Source organism: Microcaecilia unicolor, chromosome 12 (genome assembly GCF_901765095.1).
Source record: "Microcaecilia unicolor chromosome 12, aMicUni1.1, whole genome shotgun sequence".
Lineage (NCBI taxonomy): Eukaryota > Metazoa > Chordata > Amphibia > Gymnophiona > Siphonopidae > Microcaecilia > Microcaecilia unicolor.
This window is the reverse complement of record NC_044042.1, coordinates 77,406,294-77,424,868: the sequence shown is the minus strand read 5'-3', so window position 1 is coordinate 77,424,868 and position 18,575 is coordinate 77,406,294. Positions and strand designations below refer to the sequence as shown.

At 44.7% G+C, this 18,575-nt stretch overlaps 1 protein-coding gene across 1 annotated transcript in view; it reads left to right on the top strand.

Moving 5' to 3' along the window:
- The window catches only part of MRC2 (mannose receptor C type 2), a 128,739-nt gene that overhangs the window by 56,718 nt on the left and 53,446 nt on the right, over positions 1-18,575 (top strand). Inside the window, exons 7-9 of the mRNA XM_030220735.1 lie at positions 1,437-1,625; positions 13,146-13,300; positions 16,349-16,456. Of these exons, the coding sequence (XP_030076595.1) occupies positions 1,437-1,625; positions 13,146-13,300; positions 16,349-16,456 (452 nt within the window). The remainder of the gene's footprint in view (positions 1-1,436; positions 1,626-13,145; positions 13,301-16,348; positions 16,457-18,575) is intronic.

The window sequence follows — 18,575 nt, the reverse complement described above, 5'->3', positions numbered from 1 at the left end:
ATGGTAGTGTTATACAGTTGTGGGGAGTGGGTTTTGGGGGGCTCAGCACACAAGGTAAGGGAGCTGTGCACCTGGGAGCAATTTGTGAAGTTCACTGCAGTGCCCCCTAGGGTGCCCGGTTGGTGTCTTGGCATGTCAGGGGGACCAGTGCACTACGAATGCTGGCTCCTCCCATGACCAAATGGCTTGGATTTGGTCATGTCTGAGATGGGCGTCCTCGGTTTCCATTATCGCCGAAAACCGGGGACGACCATCTCTAAGGACGACCATCTCTAAGGTCGACCTAAATTTCGCAATTTGGGCATCCCCGACCTTATTATCAAAATGAAAGATGGCCGCCCATCTTGTTTCAGTAATACAGGTTTCCCCGCCCCTTCGCAGGGACGTCCTGCGAGGATGTCCTCAGGAAAACCTGGGCGCCCCGTTCGATTATGCCGCTCCATATGTTTTTATTTATATGTTTTTATTACGTTTTTATATTCCACATGGTAAACACATCCATAAGATTAAGTACATAACTGGTAGTAAACAGGTCAATCCTATGTACATTAAGCCTAAGCTGCTATCATCAAATTATTATTACAGTTTTCTCCCCTTCCCCCCTTATTCCTAATACCTTTGAACATAATCTTTGCACAGTTACAGAAAAAGTATGCAACAGTGAGCAATAAACTCAAACATTAAATTCCAATAATATCTCGTGTACTGTTCTGTGTAATATTGCCCTTTCTATGTTTCAACCGTTTTTATTGATGATTCCACATAGTAGACACATCCATGAGATTGAATGCTTAACTGGTAATACACAAGTCTCTCCTATGTTCAAGGAATATTACCTTGTCCAACACTATTCCCCCCCTCCCTCTCACCTCCCTCCCCCTCCATACTACATGGTCTATTCTTACTCAACCTCTCCATTTTATTACGTTTTTAATGGCTCTGATTATTTTCCTATTGCTCGCCGCCATGATGTCTTTTCGAATGGCGGTATTTCAAGCCTGTACAAATATAAATAAAACATAAAAACATATGGACCTGAACCCTCCTAATGCTCTTCTGCCCAACTAAACCACCATCAGTAAACTCTTTTCATGATATGCAGCCTTTCATCCCAGCAGCACTGCAATGGACTTGCCAATTAGTTGTTCTTCAGAAATATGCATGTTACCACCTTGTGGGTGGATGGCCTGGTTTCATTTAAACACTCTCCTGAGGTTCTGTTTAGACTTGTAATTTGATGCTTTAATTATTAAACCATGCCTGCTCTTAACCAGTAGAGTGATCTTTCCACAAAAGAGCAGCCAGTGAATATATAAGGCACAGTACTTTCTCGAAAGTGACTCTGTTCAAAAGGGTTTGGTATTAAGAAATCAGGAATGAGGAGGCTCTGGGATACTGTAACTGACCTTTCCATAACCCTCCCTTCCTCCCTGCAGAGTCCTGGGCAAACGTGAAAGTGGATTGTGAGCCCGGCTGGCAGGGATTCCAGACCAACTGCTACCGGCTCACCAGCGAGAAGAAGAGCTGGATAGAGGCGAAGAAAATCTGCCAGCGAGGTGGGGGGGACCTTGTGAGCATCCACACGCTGCCAGAACTGGAGTTTGTAACCAAACGGGTAAAGCAAGGTAAGGGACCGTCAGTGGGGATGTGGAACAGTGAGTCCACTTGCAGCCTCAAACTGTGTCTCACACATTCTACCTGCATTGCAATACCTGGAGTGCAGGAGGAGCTTAATGGTTAGTGCAGTGGGCTTTGGTCCTGGCAACCTGGGTTCAAGTCCCACTGCAGCTCCTTGTGACCTTGGGCAAGTCACTTAACCCTCCATTACCCCAGGTACAAGAACCTTAGATTGTGAGCCCCCTAGGTACAGAGAAAGTACCTGTATATAATGTGTACAGGGCTGTTTACGTCTAGTAGCGCTATAGAAATGATTAGTAGTAGTGATTTATATAAGAAGAGCAGCATACTGGCAGGGTGTTAAGAGAGCAGCAGCTTCTCTTTAATGTTGCGAGGATGCTGAATGAGTATAGATTGTAAGAAAAGAATGGTGTATTGCTATTATAAACAATATTGTAAATTGATCCACTCAATGTTTGCCTCTGAATTCTAATTCTATGATAACTGTTGCAAACCTCTATGAAATACACAGCTATTAGGAGGTTAGGGACTTCAGATCCCCGGTGCAAGCTCCCTGAATGTTGAGAAGCACCGCTCTGCTCTGCCACTGGATCTCTGCGTTCCCAGTGCGGATACAGGCAGGAATCCTCATAAGTCCTTATTCCTCTCTTATATGTCAATTCTCCTACTAAATCAATCTTTTACTTTTTATGTAGAGGTTAGCACTTATCTTTGTCGGGCTTTTTCTAGTAGGTTCGCTCGGTAATGTTCGCTAAACAATAACATTACCTAGCTCTGCTCATTTAACTGTCTCTCATTCAATACAGAATTTAGCTTATGCCTTTCCAGTGGTAGTTCAAGGCAAGTTGCATTCAGGTACAGCAGATATTTCCCTGTCTCCAGAGTACTTACAATCTTAGAGGCCCTCTCACTAAAATGTGCTACAGTCTGGGCTTAACGCGTGGTAACGTGTTGTTTTACCACACACTAAGCCCAGATTTAATGCAGTATTTTGGGGGGGATTTTGTACAATGTATTTTATTGTAGCTTACATTAGCACATGGTACATGCAGCGTTAGACATAAGGCATAAGCATCGCCACACTGGGACAGACCAAAGGTCCATCAAGCCCAGCACCCTGTCTCCGACAGTGGCCAATCCAGGTCACAATCACCCGACAAGATCCACGGAGCAAAGCATTTTGTACTGCTTGTCCCAGGAATAGTGGATTTTTCCCTACATCCATTTAATAACATTCTATGGCCTTTTCCTTCAGGAAGCCGTCCAAACCTTTCTTAAACTCTGCTAAGCTAACCGCCTTAACCACATTCTCCGGCAACGAATTCCAGAGTCGAATTACGCGCTGAGTAAAGAAACATATTCTCTTATTTAAATTTTTATTGAATGTTTGAAATATTTTACAACCTTTGAAAACATTTTGAAACAATTGAGTAGACAGTCCCTCTAGTATTCTCCACTATATAGTTCCATTTCTTTACATCTTTCCAGTATCTTGGCTGTCATACTGACTTATTTTATCAACATTAACATATCTTATTATTTCCACTTCATTCTCTTATTGTTTTTTCCACCTTCCACGTTCCACTCTAGATTATTCCCACCTTTGTTTTACTCCTTCCCTACCACAGGTGGTGGAATCAACCTTACCCCCCTCTCTACCTCCCTCCCCTCCCTCCCCCCTCTCCTGCATTCCATTTTTCCTAAGTCAATCCCTCCCCACCCCCTTCCTACCTATCCCCTTCCCTGGAATATTTCCTTGCCCTCCTATAATCCCTCAATCATTTGTTGAAGTTCTGTTTTTTGTTTTAAACTTACTGCACTCCAGCTTCATCGCATGCCCCCTTGCCCTAGTATTTTTGGAAAGCATAAACAGACGCTCCATATCTAGCTTTTCCACTCCGCTCATTTATTTTATATACCTCTATCACATCACCCCTCAGCCGCCTTTTCTCCAAGCTGAAGAGCCCCAGCCGCGTTAACATAGGAGCATTCACCATCTCCTGTTTAGGAGACACTAAGTACTCCTGCATTAGCTCTTCGTTAGCCAGTTAGCACACGTTACATATAACATGCTAGCTGGTTAATATTTCTACTCCCACTCTCCTTCCCCTTCCAAAAATATTTTTAAAAAATCAGTAATAGAGGGGAGCAGGGGTCTCGGGATGAAAAGGTCTTTCTAAGCAAGGCCTGTATACTGGGGAAAAAGTGTATTCTCAACCACTGGGTCTCAGACTCGGCACCCTCATATTGGTATTGGAGAAATAAACTTCATGAACTCATGTTATGAGAACTGCGGGATGCTAGTGTAACATGGAGTTAAGATTAAAAGAATAAATTTAATACTTACCTGAGGGGCCGTTTTTAGGGCTCTGAAGGGTCTCTGAGGTCTGCAGGAGCAGGCTGGGTGTCTGTGGGACATCTGGGGAATGTTTTCGGGTCTGGCTGGGGCTCCCCTGCGTTTTGAGGGGCCGGGGCCGTTTGGGAAAATTTTGGGCAGGGTTTGGAGAGGGCCCTGGAGTGTTTTTTTATTGGCGCGGGTTTCAGGAGCGCTGCAGGAGGCAGAGTGAAGTTTTTGACTCCTGGGGACGATTGGCACGTCCCCGGGGGTGAAGAGGAGGTCAGGGGCATGTTTTTGCCGGATGTCGGCAGATGAGGGGGCAGCACGGCAAGTTTTGGGGCCCGGGAGCGATGGAGCACGTTCCCGGGCCTGAAGATGTAAACCGGAGCGGGGCAGGAGAGAGGCAGCGGTAGGCAGCACCGCGGGAGTCCGGGGCTGCGGTGGCCATGGACGGCGCTGGAAGCAGCGAGGGAAGTGGACGTCGGGCCCATTTTCCGGGCTGAAGAGGTGCGCTGCAGAAGGCAGCGATGCCAGTTTTTTTTGAAGATGGCCGGTGAGGGGAAGACGTCGAGGGGCGCGTGCATGAGGCGGCGCGCCTCATGCACGAACCGGCAACGCACGTTTGTCCGACTAGGCCGAAGCCGGGGACTAAATTTTGGCCCGGCCACGGAGGTTTTTTTGTTTTTCCTCCGTTTTTGAGGAGAGATCACCGGGACCGGAACTCGCGGGGGTCTTAGCGAAAGAGGAAGTTCTTCTTTCAGGTAAGGGGGTATTTGGCCCCAAATTTTATTTTTTATATTATTTAAAATGTGATAATAGGGGTAGAGGGGCGTAGATTCTGAACGGTTTAACGGATTTAAATTCTGTTTGCAGATTTGTGTTCAGGGGGGTTAGTTTAGGTAAATTAGGGGGGGTGTAATTTTAAAATTGGGGTTTAAGGGGGTAATTTAATAGGGGGACATTTTGGGGTGCTTCGGGGGGTTTAAATGGTCCGATTTTAATAATTTCGACATATTATGTCCGGGAAGGGGTCTTCTAATTTTTGGATAGGTTTTTGGGGAGTTTTGGGTTTTCGGAGGGGTGTTATGGGGTAATGTTTGATTGTGGGGTAAGGAAAGGGTTAATTTGAATTCTAAAAATATAGGGATTATGGGGAAATTTATATTAGGCGGCATGGAAATTTTGAAGTTAATTGGAAAGGTTTGGGGGTAGAAATTGGGGAAAATATATGTTTTTAATGATTTTTAATGGGAAAACAGTTGATTAAAATGGAGAATGGAATGTTTGGTAGGGGTTCCATGATGGACAGGTGGAGGAATTCCAAATCAAGTAGAGCACCTGATTGGTTGCTTGGACGGCGGAATGTCCAGGGAAGCTCCGTTGTCTAGGCAACGGCCGAGTGGGCAGTTGGTCAGAGACAGTGTTGCCAGGTGGGCGGTTTTACCGCCCAATTGGGCGGTTTTCCGCGACCCGCCGCGGGAAATTTTTGCCCGCGGCGGGTTGCGGTTTTTTGGGCGGTTTTTTAAGCTTCCGGGCGGCTTTTTGGGCGGCTTTTTGATTTTTTTCGGCTGCGGGGGGCGGGGTTAGTGACGTTTTTGGGCGGGGTTAGTGACGTTTTGGGCGGGGCCGATGACGTGGGAGGCGGGGCCGATGACGTGGGAGGCGGGGCCGATGACGGGGAGGCGGGGCTGATGACGGGGAGGCGGGCCCGATGACGTGGGAGGCGGGGCTGATGACGGGGAGGCGGGCCCGATGACGTGGGAGGCGGGGCCGGTGACGGCGGGGGCGGGGCCGGTGACGCGGGGGTGGGGGTGTCAGGGGCGGGGTTTGTGTTTGGGCGGGTTTTGGGCTGGTTTCTGGCCCGGATTGGGCTGGAAAAAAAAATTCTACCTGGCAACCCTGGTCAGAGAGCTTCTGAACACAGAGGGAGAAGGGTGTGTGTGAAATAGCTGTGCGAAGTGAAGGCCTACAAAGTATGGAAATTGTTTAAATGACAAAGTTTAGTGAAAAAGTGAGTTTTATGGTGAAATGAAAGTGATTGAGAGGAAAACAATAAAAATTTTATGTATGAAAATTTAATGAAAGTTGAGATAGGGGTTAAGTATTGCGTGACTGTAGAGTGTATATGGAAAATTGAGAAGAGCAGTAAAGAAGAGTGAAGTTCTCTGTGAGGATAGGGAAAAAGTCAACTAGCATAGGAAATTTAGTCTAGGGTATTTGATTAATTTATTTTTATTATCTAGAATGGCCAGTGTATAATTTAAGCCCTTCTATTAGGTATCCAGAGAAAAAGTTAAGGAGTAAGGGTTTTCTCTTCAGTTACTTTGTTAAGGACAGGTTTAGGTGAAAGAAGAAAATCCTAAAAGAAAATTCTTGACCATAAGAATACTGATCATATCAAGGGCCCCAACGTTTCAAGAAAGGTCAAAGAGCCAGCCAAGAACAAAGAAGACAACAGAGTGTGGTAAAGAAATTAAAGGAAAAGAGATAAAAAGTAAATAAACTTAAACATACTTACCGTTATGTTGTATAGAGTGGAGTCCAGGACCTGAAAAACAAAAGTGAAGAAAAGTATCAATTCTTTGAGAAAAGAGAAAGTGAAATAGAATTGCAAATAGATAAGAGACAAAGGAAAAACAAACGGTTGAATACTTATCTGATGTTTATGAATTGATGTTTTGTTAACGAATTGAAGAGACGATAATCTAGAAAATAGAAATTAAAGTAGTTATTTTAGGAATATATATATATATATATTTGTTTATCTGACAAATAAATTGTTAAATTTTAAAGTTTATTGAGGACTGGTTATTTGGTTTAGTAATTGTTGTACCTTATATTTTCCCTTGTTCTATCCTTATTTCCCTAAATTACCTCCTTTCCTATAACCTTTCCTATATTTTGGTGTGGACGCCGTCCTTTGGGAGTCAGACAGCCCGGATACAGGTCACCGACTACAGTTCGAGAGAAATTTTATTTGGAAATTGGGCGTGGTCTGCTCCTGAGGGGCGGAGTCCATGACACTAGGTACACACCGAAGAGAAGGCAAAGATTTGTAAGGATATGGGGGGCCTATTTGAATAGAATATCTCCACGAGCACGGAGTCAGGCTCTGAATGTACTGGGTTAAATTCTGCAAGCGAATGGGCTCTGGAAGCGGTCCCAAAGGTGAAGAGAAGGAGATAGTGTCCGCTCCTGGGTTGGGAGAGCCAAGACAGAAGTGGGGAGGGTTGGGGGGGTGCATTTTAGGATTGACATGAATGATATGGCGGAAGCAAGATTAAAAGTTGTTAATACCTCCTGCTCTAGTGGTCAGAGGATCTCTCTTTGGGAAATTAGGCGAGGGGGGGAGGGGAGGCATGAGCACGCAGTTATGGAACGCATTACCTACAGACCTGAAAACAATCAACGATATAACTATCTTTCTCAAAGCTCTGAAGACATACTTCTTCAACAAAGCCTACAGTGAGAACCGATAACCGACAACCTCATTAATTCACCTCACCAACCCACTCAGTTATGAAGATCCACTTACGTAACTCCCGATCACTCGCTCCCTTCTTCTCTCTCCCCTACTCAATCTCTGCACAATACTAACTGTATATGATATCTTGTAATGACATTGTTAACAACATTATGTAAGCCACATTGAGCCTGCAAATAGGTGGGAAAATGTGGGATACAAATGCAATAAATAAAGAAATAAAATAAATAAGAGTTAGAAGTGAATTGAACGGATTGGGGGGGGGAGTGTTCTGGGGAGTAAGGGGGGAGTTTGATATCATTGTATGGAGTTTACTCACTTTCTGTGGCGGTTTATTTACATTAATTCTAATGGAAATGCAATCCATTGTAACACAGTTTGCTGTTAATAAAAAGTTTAAAAGATAAAAAACACACATAGGTTCTAATCGCACTAATGTATCAAATGAACACAGACCATTTAAAAAATCAGTAATAGAGAGTTGCACGGGGACAGAAATTTCACTCATTCCCGCCCATCCCCAGTGGAATCTAACCCATACCCACCCATACCCACTAAGATCCATTCCATCCCACCCATCCCCATAATAAATCTCCCCCATCCCCACCCTTACCTACAGAAGTCGACGCTATGATTTACATGCCTGCAGCCATAGGAGCCAACTTTTCAAAATGATTGGGGGTGCTGAAAATGTATTTATTTATTTTACAGGTGGTGCGTTCCCCCTCCCACCCCCCGGTACCGTAAAATCCTGTCTGCTGCAGTCTTCACCTGGGCAGTGGCAGCGCCACTCATAGGCTGCCTGCAACCTACACCAGGACTTCTTCCCTGAACAGTCCCACCCCTCAATCCCCCTATACTGTGCAAATATAAAGAGATGCAAATTTCAAAAACTGACATATTTCAATCACTATACTATAGGCAAACAAATACAAATAAAACAAAAAATAGAAAATATGATAATATCATTTTATTGGACTAAATACATTTTTCAATTAGCTTTCAGAGGGAGGCCAAAACCTCTTTCCTCAGGTCAGGACAGTATACTGCTGTTATAATATTCTGTTCTGACTTGAGAAAGGAGGTTTGGTCTCCAAACATTAGTCAAAAATGTATTAAAATTAGTCCAATAAAGATATTACCTTATTTCCATTTTCTGTATTTATTAACACAGCTACCACACTACCTTATCCTAAGCTAAAAAAAAATTTTCTTTTTTTCCTACCTTTGTTGTCTGGCCATTTACTGTTTCTAATTGTGTTGGCCCCAGTCTCTTTCTTCTTTCCTCGATCTTAGCTTTCCCCCCTTTCCATCCAGTGTCTGCCCCCTCTCCCTTTTCCATTTAGCATCTGCCCCCTCTCTCTCCTCGTTTTCATCCAGCATCTATTTTCTCCATCCATATGTAGTTTTTCTCCTCTTTTCCCTTTCCCTCATCTCCGTCAGTATGCATTTCCTTCCTCTCTTTTCCCTTTCCTCCATCCATGTCCAGCATTTTCCTCTACCCACTCCATCCATGTCCAGCATTTCTCCTCTCTCTCCGCCCCTCCATCCATGTTCATCTCACTTCCTCTCTCTTCCCTCCCCTCCATCCATGTCAAGCATTTCTCCTCTCACTTCCCCGTGCATCTACTTCCTCTGTCTTTCCTCCACTCCATGTCAAGCATTTCTCCTCTATCCCTTCCCCTCCATCTCCTTCTTCTGTCTTCCCTTCCCTTCATCCATGTGCATCTCCTTCCTTTGTCTTCCCTCTCCTCCATCTATGTCCAGCATTTCTCCTGCCCTCTCCTCCATCCATGTACAGCAACTCTCCTCTCTTCCCTGCCCTCCCCTCAATCCATCCATGTTCAACAACTCTCCTCTCTCCCCTGCCCTCTCCTCCATCCATATCCAGCAATTCTCCTCTCTCCCCTGCCCTCCCCTCCATGTCCAGCGATTTCTCCTCTCTCCCCTACCCTCCATGTCTAGTGATTCTCCTCTGCTCTCCCCTCCCATCCATGTCCAGCGATTTCTCCTCTCTCCCCTGCTGTCTCCTCCCCTCCATGTCTAGCGATGCTCCTCTGCCCTACCCTCCCATCCATGTCCAGTGACTTGCCCCAAACCCCACCTGCCCCCCCTTTTTAGCCCCCCCCCCCCGAATTCCAGTTCCAACCCCAGCCCGACCTTTTTTCCCACAACAGCCCTCCTCGCCTTCCTGCCACCCAGCGTTTAAAACTCATTTTACCTGAAATCGTGACGGCAGTGAAAGAAGAAGGCAGGCTCGCTCGCTTGCCTTCAGCCTTCCCATCCCTCTCAGCGTCCTGCCCTCACGATCCCAGAAACAGGAAATGAGGGTGGGACGCTGAGAGGGAAGGGAAGGCTGAAAGCGAGCCTGCCTGCTCCTTTCACTGCCGCCGTGACTTCAGGTAAAATGAGTTTTAAATGCTGGGTGGCAGGAAGGCGAGGAGGGCTGTTGTGGGAGAAGAGGGCGGGCAGGTCGGGCTGGGGTTGGAACCGGAACTTCCGACGGCGCATTCTGGTGGGTCAGGTGACGGGTCGCAAAATATTGGGGATGCTTGAGCACCCACAGCACCCATGGAGTCGGTGTCTATGCTTGCAGCCCTCTTTCCTCCCAACCCCAACAGCCTCCTGTGGTTTTTTTGGATGGTATTCACCATTGAACCAATGAGAGTTCCAACCTCAGTCTGGTGTTCCAGCTGCCTCTATGGGCATTCCAAGCCTCATTCTGGCACTCCAGCTGCCTCTCTCTGTCTGTTCCATTCCTCATTCTGGTGCTCCAATTGCCTTTCTCTGTATGTTCCACGCCTCATTCTGGTGTTCCAATTGCCTCTCCAAGCCTCATTCTGGTGCTCCAATTGCATCTGTCCATCTGAAAATGACAGTTACAAATCAAGGTAAGATATACACAAAAAGTAGCACATATGAGATTGTCTTGTTGGGCACTCTGGATGGACCGTGCAGGTCTTTTTCTGCCGTCATCTACTATATTACTATGTTACTATGTTCTAAACCTCATTCTGATGCTCCACTTGCCTCTCTCAGTGCATTCCAAGCCTCATTCTGGAAACACCAGAGATTTTGACTACACTCCTGCGGGAAAGGGAATCCCATGACAACTTCTTCCATCCCCACGGGATTCCCGCAATCTCCATTCCCGTGCTGCTGTCTAATCAGTAACATGTGGATTAGTGTGCGCAAACAGGCAAAATACCACAAAGTGCTTTAACATATTTCTGCGGTGGTCTGTTTGCGCACACTAACGATGTATTGAGGGCTTAACGCCCTTTAGTAAAAGGTTCCCAAAGTTTGCAACAGACGGTTAAGTGACTTGCCCAAGGCCATAAGGAGTATCAGTGGGAATCAAACCCTAGTCTCTCTGGTTCACGGCTGCTCTAACCACTAGACAACTCCTTTACTTTCAAAAGTGACTCAAGGTGACTTCCAGCAGTTAATTGAAACATCATATAAAAAGTCCCATAAAATTATCAATCCCACTAATATTCTCTTTAAAAACCCTAATATCCCTAAAGTTTGGATAAATAACTGGACTGTAAAAGACCCTTTCTAAGAAACCATTAATGTCCAAATCTGTATTAAATAGCAATGCCTTACACAACTTCTTAAACTGCAGCAAGTATCCCTCCAAATATAATTCCAAAGGGTCAATGACACACAAGCAAATGCCCGCTGTCTTGTTTCTGTGTATCCTTTACTGCTGCAGGAGTCAACAGCCCATCAGATTAGAGTGTACGTTGTAGGAAAGGGAGGTGATAATGTTGCCAGAGAATGTGGTAAAGATGGTTAGCTTAGCGGGGTTTAAAAAAGGTTTGGACTGCTTCCTGAAGGAAAAGTCCATAGACCATTATTACAGTGGACTTGGGGAAAATCCACTGCTTATTTCTGGGATAAGCAGCATAAAATGTTTTGTACTTTTTTGGGATCTTGCCAGGTATTTGTGACCTGGATTAACCACTCTTGGAAACAGGATGCTGCTGAGCTTGATGGACCTTTGGTCTGTCCCAGTGTGGCAATACTTATGTACAGATCGTTGAGGTGGAGCTTCTGGAATATTACATGCAGCTCTGGAGGCTAAATCTCAGAAAGGGTAAAGACAAGTTGAAGTCATTCCAGAGACTAAAACGGTGCAGAATCTGCACCTAAACCTTTCTAAAATGAGGCTGAGGTAAAAAGAAGGGTAATCACAGTATTAAAAGAGGCTGGAGCAGCTCTTCTCCGAAACAAGGCTGAACAAGTTAGGGCTCTTCAGCTTAGAGAAGAGACACCTTGAGGAAGAATATTCTAATGCGTTACATCAGTCCATGGGATGACAGTACACGGAGTACTGTGTGCAGTTTGGATTACGCTATCTAACCAAAGATATAGGTGCAGAGAAGGGCCACCAAAATCAGTGGCGTACCAAGGGGGGGCGGTGGGGGCGGTCCGCCCCGGGTGCACGCCGCTGGGGGGGTGCCACGCCGGTCAGCGTCGTTGGTTTCCATGCTCCCTCTGCCCCGGAACATTCCTGTTCGACGCTGACCGGCGTGCGGCACCCCCCCCAGCGGCGTGCACCCGGGGGGTTCTTTCGCCGGGGGGGGGTCGCGCTGCATGGAGGGGGGCGCTGCACCCGGGGGGGCGGGGCGCATCGGCGATCCGCCCCGGGTGTCAGCGCCCCTCGGAACGCCACTGACCAAAATGATAAAGGGGATAGAATGGCCCCAGTATGAGAAAAAGCCAAGAGACAGCTGAGAAAAGAAATGATAGAAGTCTCTAAAATCATGAGTGGGGTTGAAGGGATAAAGAGAGAACAGTTGATTATCCTGTGAGTAGTAAGACAAGGAGAAGCTCCATGAAACTAATAAGTAGCAGATTTCAACCAAACTGTGGACAGTTGGGGGGGGGGGGGGGATTCAGTCAAAATACAATAAGATGTGGTCAGAATAGCAGGGTTTAAGAAAGGGTTTTGACATATTCCTGGAGAAACATCCATAAACCATTGTATCCCTGGAAAAGCCACTGGAAATGAGCAACAACAGATTAACTATTCTTGTTTCTTCCCTACCCCTTTCCCCATAGTTTCTAAAACTTGAACCACAACATTAAGTAGGCATTAACAGCAGGGCTTACTTCAGATTTTTCATTCTTTCAAAAAGTACAAAGTATCAGGGGACAGGATGAAAATACATAGAAATACTTTTAAAACAAATAGGAGGAAATATTTTTTTTTCACTTAAAGAATAGTTAAGCTCTAGAACTTGCTGCCGGAGGATGTGGTAACAGCAGTTAGCATGGGGGGAGGGAGTGAGAGGTATAGCCTGGGAGAGGATCCGTTGTGGCGAAGAAGTGAAGGAGAAGCCAGCAATCAGCTGGATTTGTGGCATTGCACCAGGAAGTAAATTGGGCAGAGAATGGATACACTTTTCCATCTTCAGCTCCCCTTTGTGTGTATGGGTTGGATTGTCTGATCTTGAATGCTTGTGTTTTCCTATTGATATTGTAGTTCTTTCTGGTTTTATTTTATTTTTATAACACTGTTCCCCTCTGTGTTCTTGTATAAGCCAAGCAGTACAGTAAATGGACTAAACTATAAATGATATGAATACAGTCTGGAAGCAGATGTTGGCTGTGCTGGATGAATGCACTGACTTCTTGGGTTTGGTTACAGTCTGTCTATCTCTCCCTGCATGGCAGATGTAGAAGAACTTTGGATTGGTCTGAATGACCTCAAGCTCCAGATGAACTTTGAATGGTCTGATGGGACCCCAGTGAGGTTCACGTACTGGCATCCTTTTGAACCCAACAACTTCTGGGACAGTTTGGAGGACTGTGTCACCATCTGGGGACCGGTGAGAGGCAACATTTTCAGCTCTTCCAGGTGGCAGAATCTTTAGAACAAACAAGATCTGTCTTTCACCTTGCAGTTCAGAGCAGAGCAGCTGATTAGTCTGGTTAGGGCTTCACCTGAACCTGGAACTGTGAGGCCAATGCAGAAAGCTAGTGGTTATCGTGAGGTGGACGCACACGCTAATGGGTGCAGAATGCACAAAGCGGTTCAGCGCAGGAGTTAACTTGCGTGATACACTTGTGCGCTCAGTATATTAAAATTCATGGTAATGAGGCCATTAAGTATTCCACCTCAATGCACAGAAGTAAACATGGGATTTTAACACACACACAATGTGAGAAATTCACCGCCAGGTCCAAGACAGCGTGCTACACGGCACCCAGTCATAATAGCCCTGACAAAACAGCCTTGTAACGAAATAACCCTTGACAAAATGGCCCCTCCCACAAAACAACCCTTGGCAAAATAGCCTTTACACAAAACAGCCCCCTAAAAAAAATAACACATCACAAAAAATATAATAAATTACAACTGAAATCTTCACTGATTTTCGAAAGAAACGTCCAAGTTGCGATTTGGAAGTCTTTGCAAAACGTCGAAATCCAGGAGTGGGGAAACCAGTATTTTCGAAAAAAGATGGACGCCCATCTTTCATTTCAAAAATACCATCAGAGACGTCAAAATCCTTAAATTTGGACGTCCCTAGATTTGGATGTCCTTGGATCTGGATGTTTCTGACTCTCGGCGATTTTCGAAACCAAAGACATCCATGTCAAAAACATCCAAATGCAAACCATTTGGAGTGGGAGGAGCCAGCATTTGTAGTGCACTGGTCCCCCTGACATGCCAGGATACCAACCGGGCACCCTAGGGGGCACTGCAGTGGACTTCATAAATTGCTCCCAGGAACATAGCTCCCTTACCTTGTGTTCTGAGCCCCCCCAAACCCACTACACACAACTGTATACCACTACCATAGCCCTTACGGGTGAAGGGGGGCACTTATGATTTGTAGTGGGTTTTGGAGAGCTAGCTGTTTCCTCCTCAAATGTAAATGTAGGGGGGTATGGGCCTGGGTCCACTTGTCTGAAGTGCACTGTACCCACTAAAACTGCTCCCGGGACCTTCATGCGCTGTCATGGACCTGAGTATGACATCTGAGGCTGGCACAAAATATTTTTAAAGATGTTTTTTGAGGGTGGGAGGGGGTTAGTGACCACTGGGGGAGTACCGGGAGGTCATCCCCGATTCCCTCCGGTGGTCATCTGGTCATTTTGGGCACCTTTTTGTGCCTTATTCGTAAAAAAACACATCCGGGTGAAAACGTCCAAGTGTTCATCAGGGACGTCCTTGCTTTTTTCGATTATGGGTCAGATGTCCAAGTGTTAGGCACGCCCAAGACCTGTCTCCAGCATGCCCCCTTGAAATTTGGACGTCCTTGCGATAGACTGCATTTGAAGACGTCCAAAATTGGGTTTCGATTATACCGATTTGGACGTCTCTGTGAGGACGTCCATCTTCCGTTTTATGTCGAAAGATGGGTGTCCTTCTCTTTTGAAAATGAGCCTGAAAGACTCTTACCAGCATTCAATTGCATAAAGCATATATAAATAAAATTCTATAGGTACAAACTGGTATTCATGATCTGTTCTGCTATTTACAGAAACTATTCTTCCATCAACATACTAATTAAAAAAACAACAATATTGTCGTCATTTTCATAGTCTTACCAACCTTATCCTGTTTGGCAAGGTAAGATTACTAGGAAAAAAATGCAGTCCCTGATCAGGCCCTTTTGTCATGCGGCTAACTTGTAAAGGGTTATATTGTGGGCAGGCCGTTTTGACAGTGGCTGTTATGTCAGGGACTATTATGTCGGGAGCTTTTTTCGTTTGGAGCTTTTTTGTCGGGTCTATTTTGACCAGGTGCCGTGCTACCCAGGTACACATGAACCAGAATATTCTTCTGTGCAAAAATATCAGCTGTGAAAACATTTTCTCCATCATTTTATAAAGAGCATTAAAATGCGCTAATTAGTGTCAATAAGTAGCTTGTTAACAAGCAATTATTGGCACTAATTAGATTTAATTAAAATGTATATGCATACGTTTAGGCACTGAATCCATGCCTAACTTTTAAGCGCAAGTCCAAAAAGGGGGCACGGAAACGGAAGGGTCATGAGTGGACTAGGGGCGTCCCTAGAATCTACGCACGTAATTATAGAATAAGGGGGGATTCTCACCTAATTTAGGCACGAGGATTTGCAGTACGTTTCAGTTGGTGGAAATGGCCGTGCCTAAAGTTAGACAGGATTTCCATTTGTAAGTGCTGTTCTATAAACTGCACCTCACTTTAAGCATGGTTTATAGAAAAGCAGTTTTTTGGCACCAATTGTTTTTGACTCCATATATGGAATCTAGCCCTTTATGTGCAAATAATTTTCAAAAGGCTGATATTTATGCACAGATGTGTGCTGGTCCTTTCACTTTCTCTGAAAATGCACACAGTGAAGCCACCCTTATTGCAGAATCTTTGAGTGCATGTGTCCTGCAGACCTACCTGTATCCCTGGTGGTCCAATCGTGGTTGTTGGTGGCAGAATATCGTCTGAGCCCACGTAATCTCCGGCGCCCAGCCTGCCCACATTTAGCCTCCAATATTCAGTGCTAATTTAGCCAGTGATGGTAAGCATTAAAAAAAACACTGACCATTGCCAGCTGAATATCGGAGGGGGGGGGGGGGGGTGGAAGTGTTAATGATTATTTGTTACATCGTTGTCAGTGATTTTATTGTGATTTTGCTCAGTTTTTCATATTATCCAATTCACATGTTAATACTCATTAAAGTTAATATTTTGTTTATCTTTTGGTTTTACTACTTTTCATTGGAAATATTTGTAAAGGAAGGTGAACTATGACAGCCCCTAAGCCTCTTGTCCATGTGCATCCACACACTTCTGCCCTCTGCCCTTCTTTGAACGAAATGAATCTGCTAAGTAGTAAATTTAAAACAAATCAGGGAAAAATATTGTTGTCTCTGCTGATCTGTAGGACGGCCGATGGAATGACGGTCCCTGCAACAAGACGCTGCCATCCATCTGTAAGAAGCATGGGCAGGTCAGTCAAGAGACTGAGGAAGAAGAGAATGGCTGCAGAAAGGTAAGAGGCCCAACACTGTTACTTCAATTAAATATCCATTTTCACTAATACATGACTTTAACGTGAGGCTCAGCTGATGACTCTTTTCACACGGGGATCTCACCACCGTGAATCACCAAAACTCTTGATCTACTGCTTTAATACTGTCACTTAAATTTGTAATTATAATTTTATTCATAATGATATTTTCAATTGCAATTTTAAAAGACTTTGACTTACCTTAAGACTCATTTTCAATTCTGTTGTGTGCCAATATGGGCCATGTTCGCAATCTACGCTGCCTCAGAAGAATGCAGCAGCAACTAAACTGATGAGAAGGACTTTGCCTTGACGCAGCGCATATTGCAAAACAAGGCCCATGCCGGCACACGGCAGAATTGACAATGAGTCCTAAGATAAGTCAAAATCTTATATATAAAAAAAATGTTTTAATTGAAATTGAAAATATCATTCTGAATAAAATTCTAATTGCAATAAAGGGGATGCGAGTGGAGGAGTAGCCTAGTGGTTAGTGCAGTGGACTTTGATCCCAGGGAACAGACTTTGATTCCCACTGCAGCTCCTTGTGACTCTGGGCAAGTCACTTAACCCTCCGTTGCCCCTGGTACAAAATAAGTACCTGAATATATGTAAACTGCTTTGAATGTAGTTGCAAAAACCTCAGAAAGGTGGTATATAAAGTCCCATTTCCCTTCCCCCTTTCTCCTTTCCCTTATGACATCACAATATCAGAAGTGAGCCAAGTATCCGGCAATCAAGCCATTGTGACATCACTGATGAGGTTGGCTCTTATTGGTGGAATGAGTGGATGAGTAGCCTAGTGGTTAGTGCAGTGGACTTTGATCCTGGGGAACTGAGTTTGATTCCCACTGCAGCTCCTTGTGACTCTGGGCAAGTCACTTAACCCTCCATTGCCCCTGGTACAAAATAAGTACCTGAATATATGTAAACCGCTTTGAATGTAGTTGCAAAAACCTCAGAAAGGTGGTATATCAAGTCCCATTTCCCTTCTCCCCTTTCCCTTATGACATCACAATATCAGAAGTGAGCCAAGTATCGGGCAGTCAAGCCATTGTGACATCACTGATGAGGTTGGCTCTTATTGGTGGAATGAGTGGAGGAGTAGCCTAGTGGTTAGTGCAGTGGACTCTGATCCTGGGGAACTGAGTTCAATTCCCACTGCAGCTCCTTGTGACTGGGCAAGTCACTTAACCCTCCATTGCCCCTGGTACAAAATAAGTACCTGAAAATATGTAAACCGCTTTGAATGTAGTTGCGAAAAACCTCAGAAAGGTAGTATATGAAGTCCCATTTCCCTTTTCCTTTCCCTTCCCTATGAGGAAAGGCTAAAGTGACTAGGGCTTTTCAACTTGGTGAAAAGACAGCTGAGGGGAGATACAATAGAGGTCTATAAAATAATGAGTGGAGTAGAACAGGTAGACGTGAATCGCTTGTTTACTCTTTCCAAAAATACTAGGACTAGGGGGCATGCAATGAAGCCACAAAGTAGTAATCGGAGAAAATATTTCTTCAGTCAACGTGTAATTAAACTCTGGAATTTGTTGCCAGAGACTGTAGTAAAAGCGGTTAGCTGAGCCGGGTTTAAAAAAGGTTTGGATGGCTTCCTAAAGGAAATGTCCATAGACCATTATTAAAATGGACTTGGTGAAAATCCACTGCTTATTTCTAGGATACATAATCTCTAATTTGTGGAAACAAGAACAGCATGCAGTATTATTGCTTATTATGGGGACGTCTCATCCAGTCACGAAGGCAATTGCAATCACATGAGTGATGAGCCTGCAGCCGTGATGACTTTGTAATCATAGACAGCCCCCTACCACCTCACGTGCAACAGAATTCAAAAAATATATTAAACTGGTGCTCTGTGCTAAATCATAAATAACTGTGTTAGTCTCTTTTTATCATTTTCTTCTGTTGCACAATATCTTAACTGTAACACGCTTGCTTGAACTTATGCCAGTAAGAAAAATCAGTAGAGCCCCAACAAACTTCCCAGTGTCAGGCACAGTTCATACTATATTGTGCTAAATCTCTTCTTTCAATAAAGTCTTTCTCTGTGATTCATCCCAGATACAAAATTGTGGCACTTATCTGC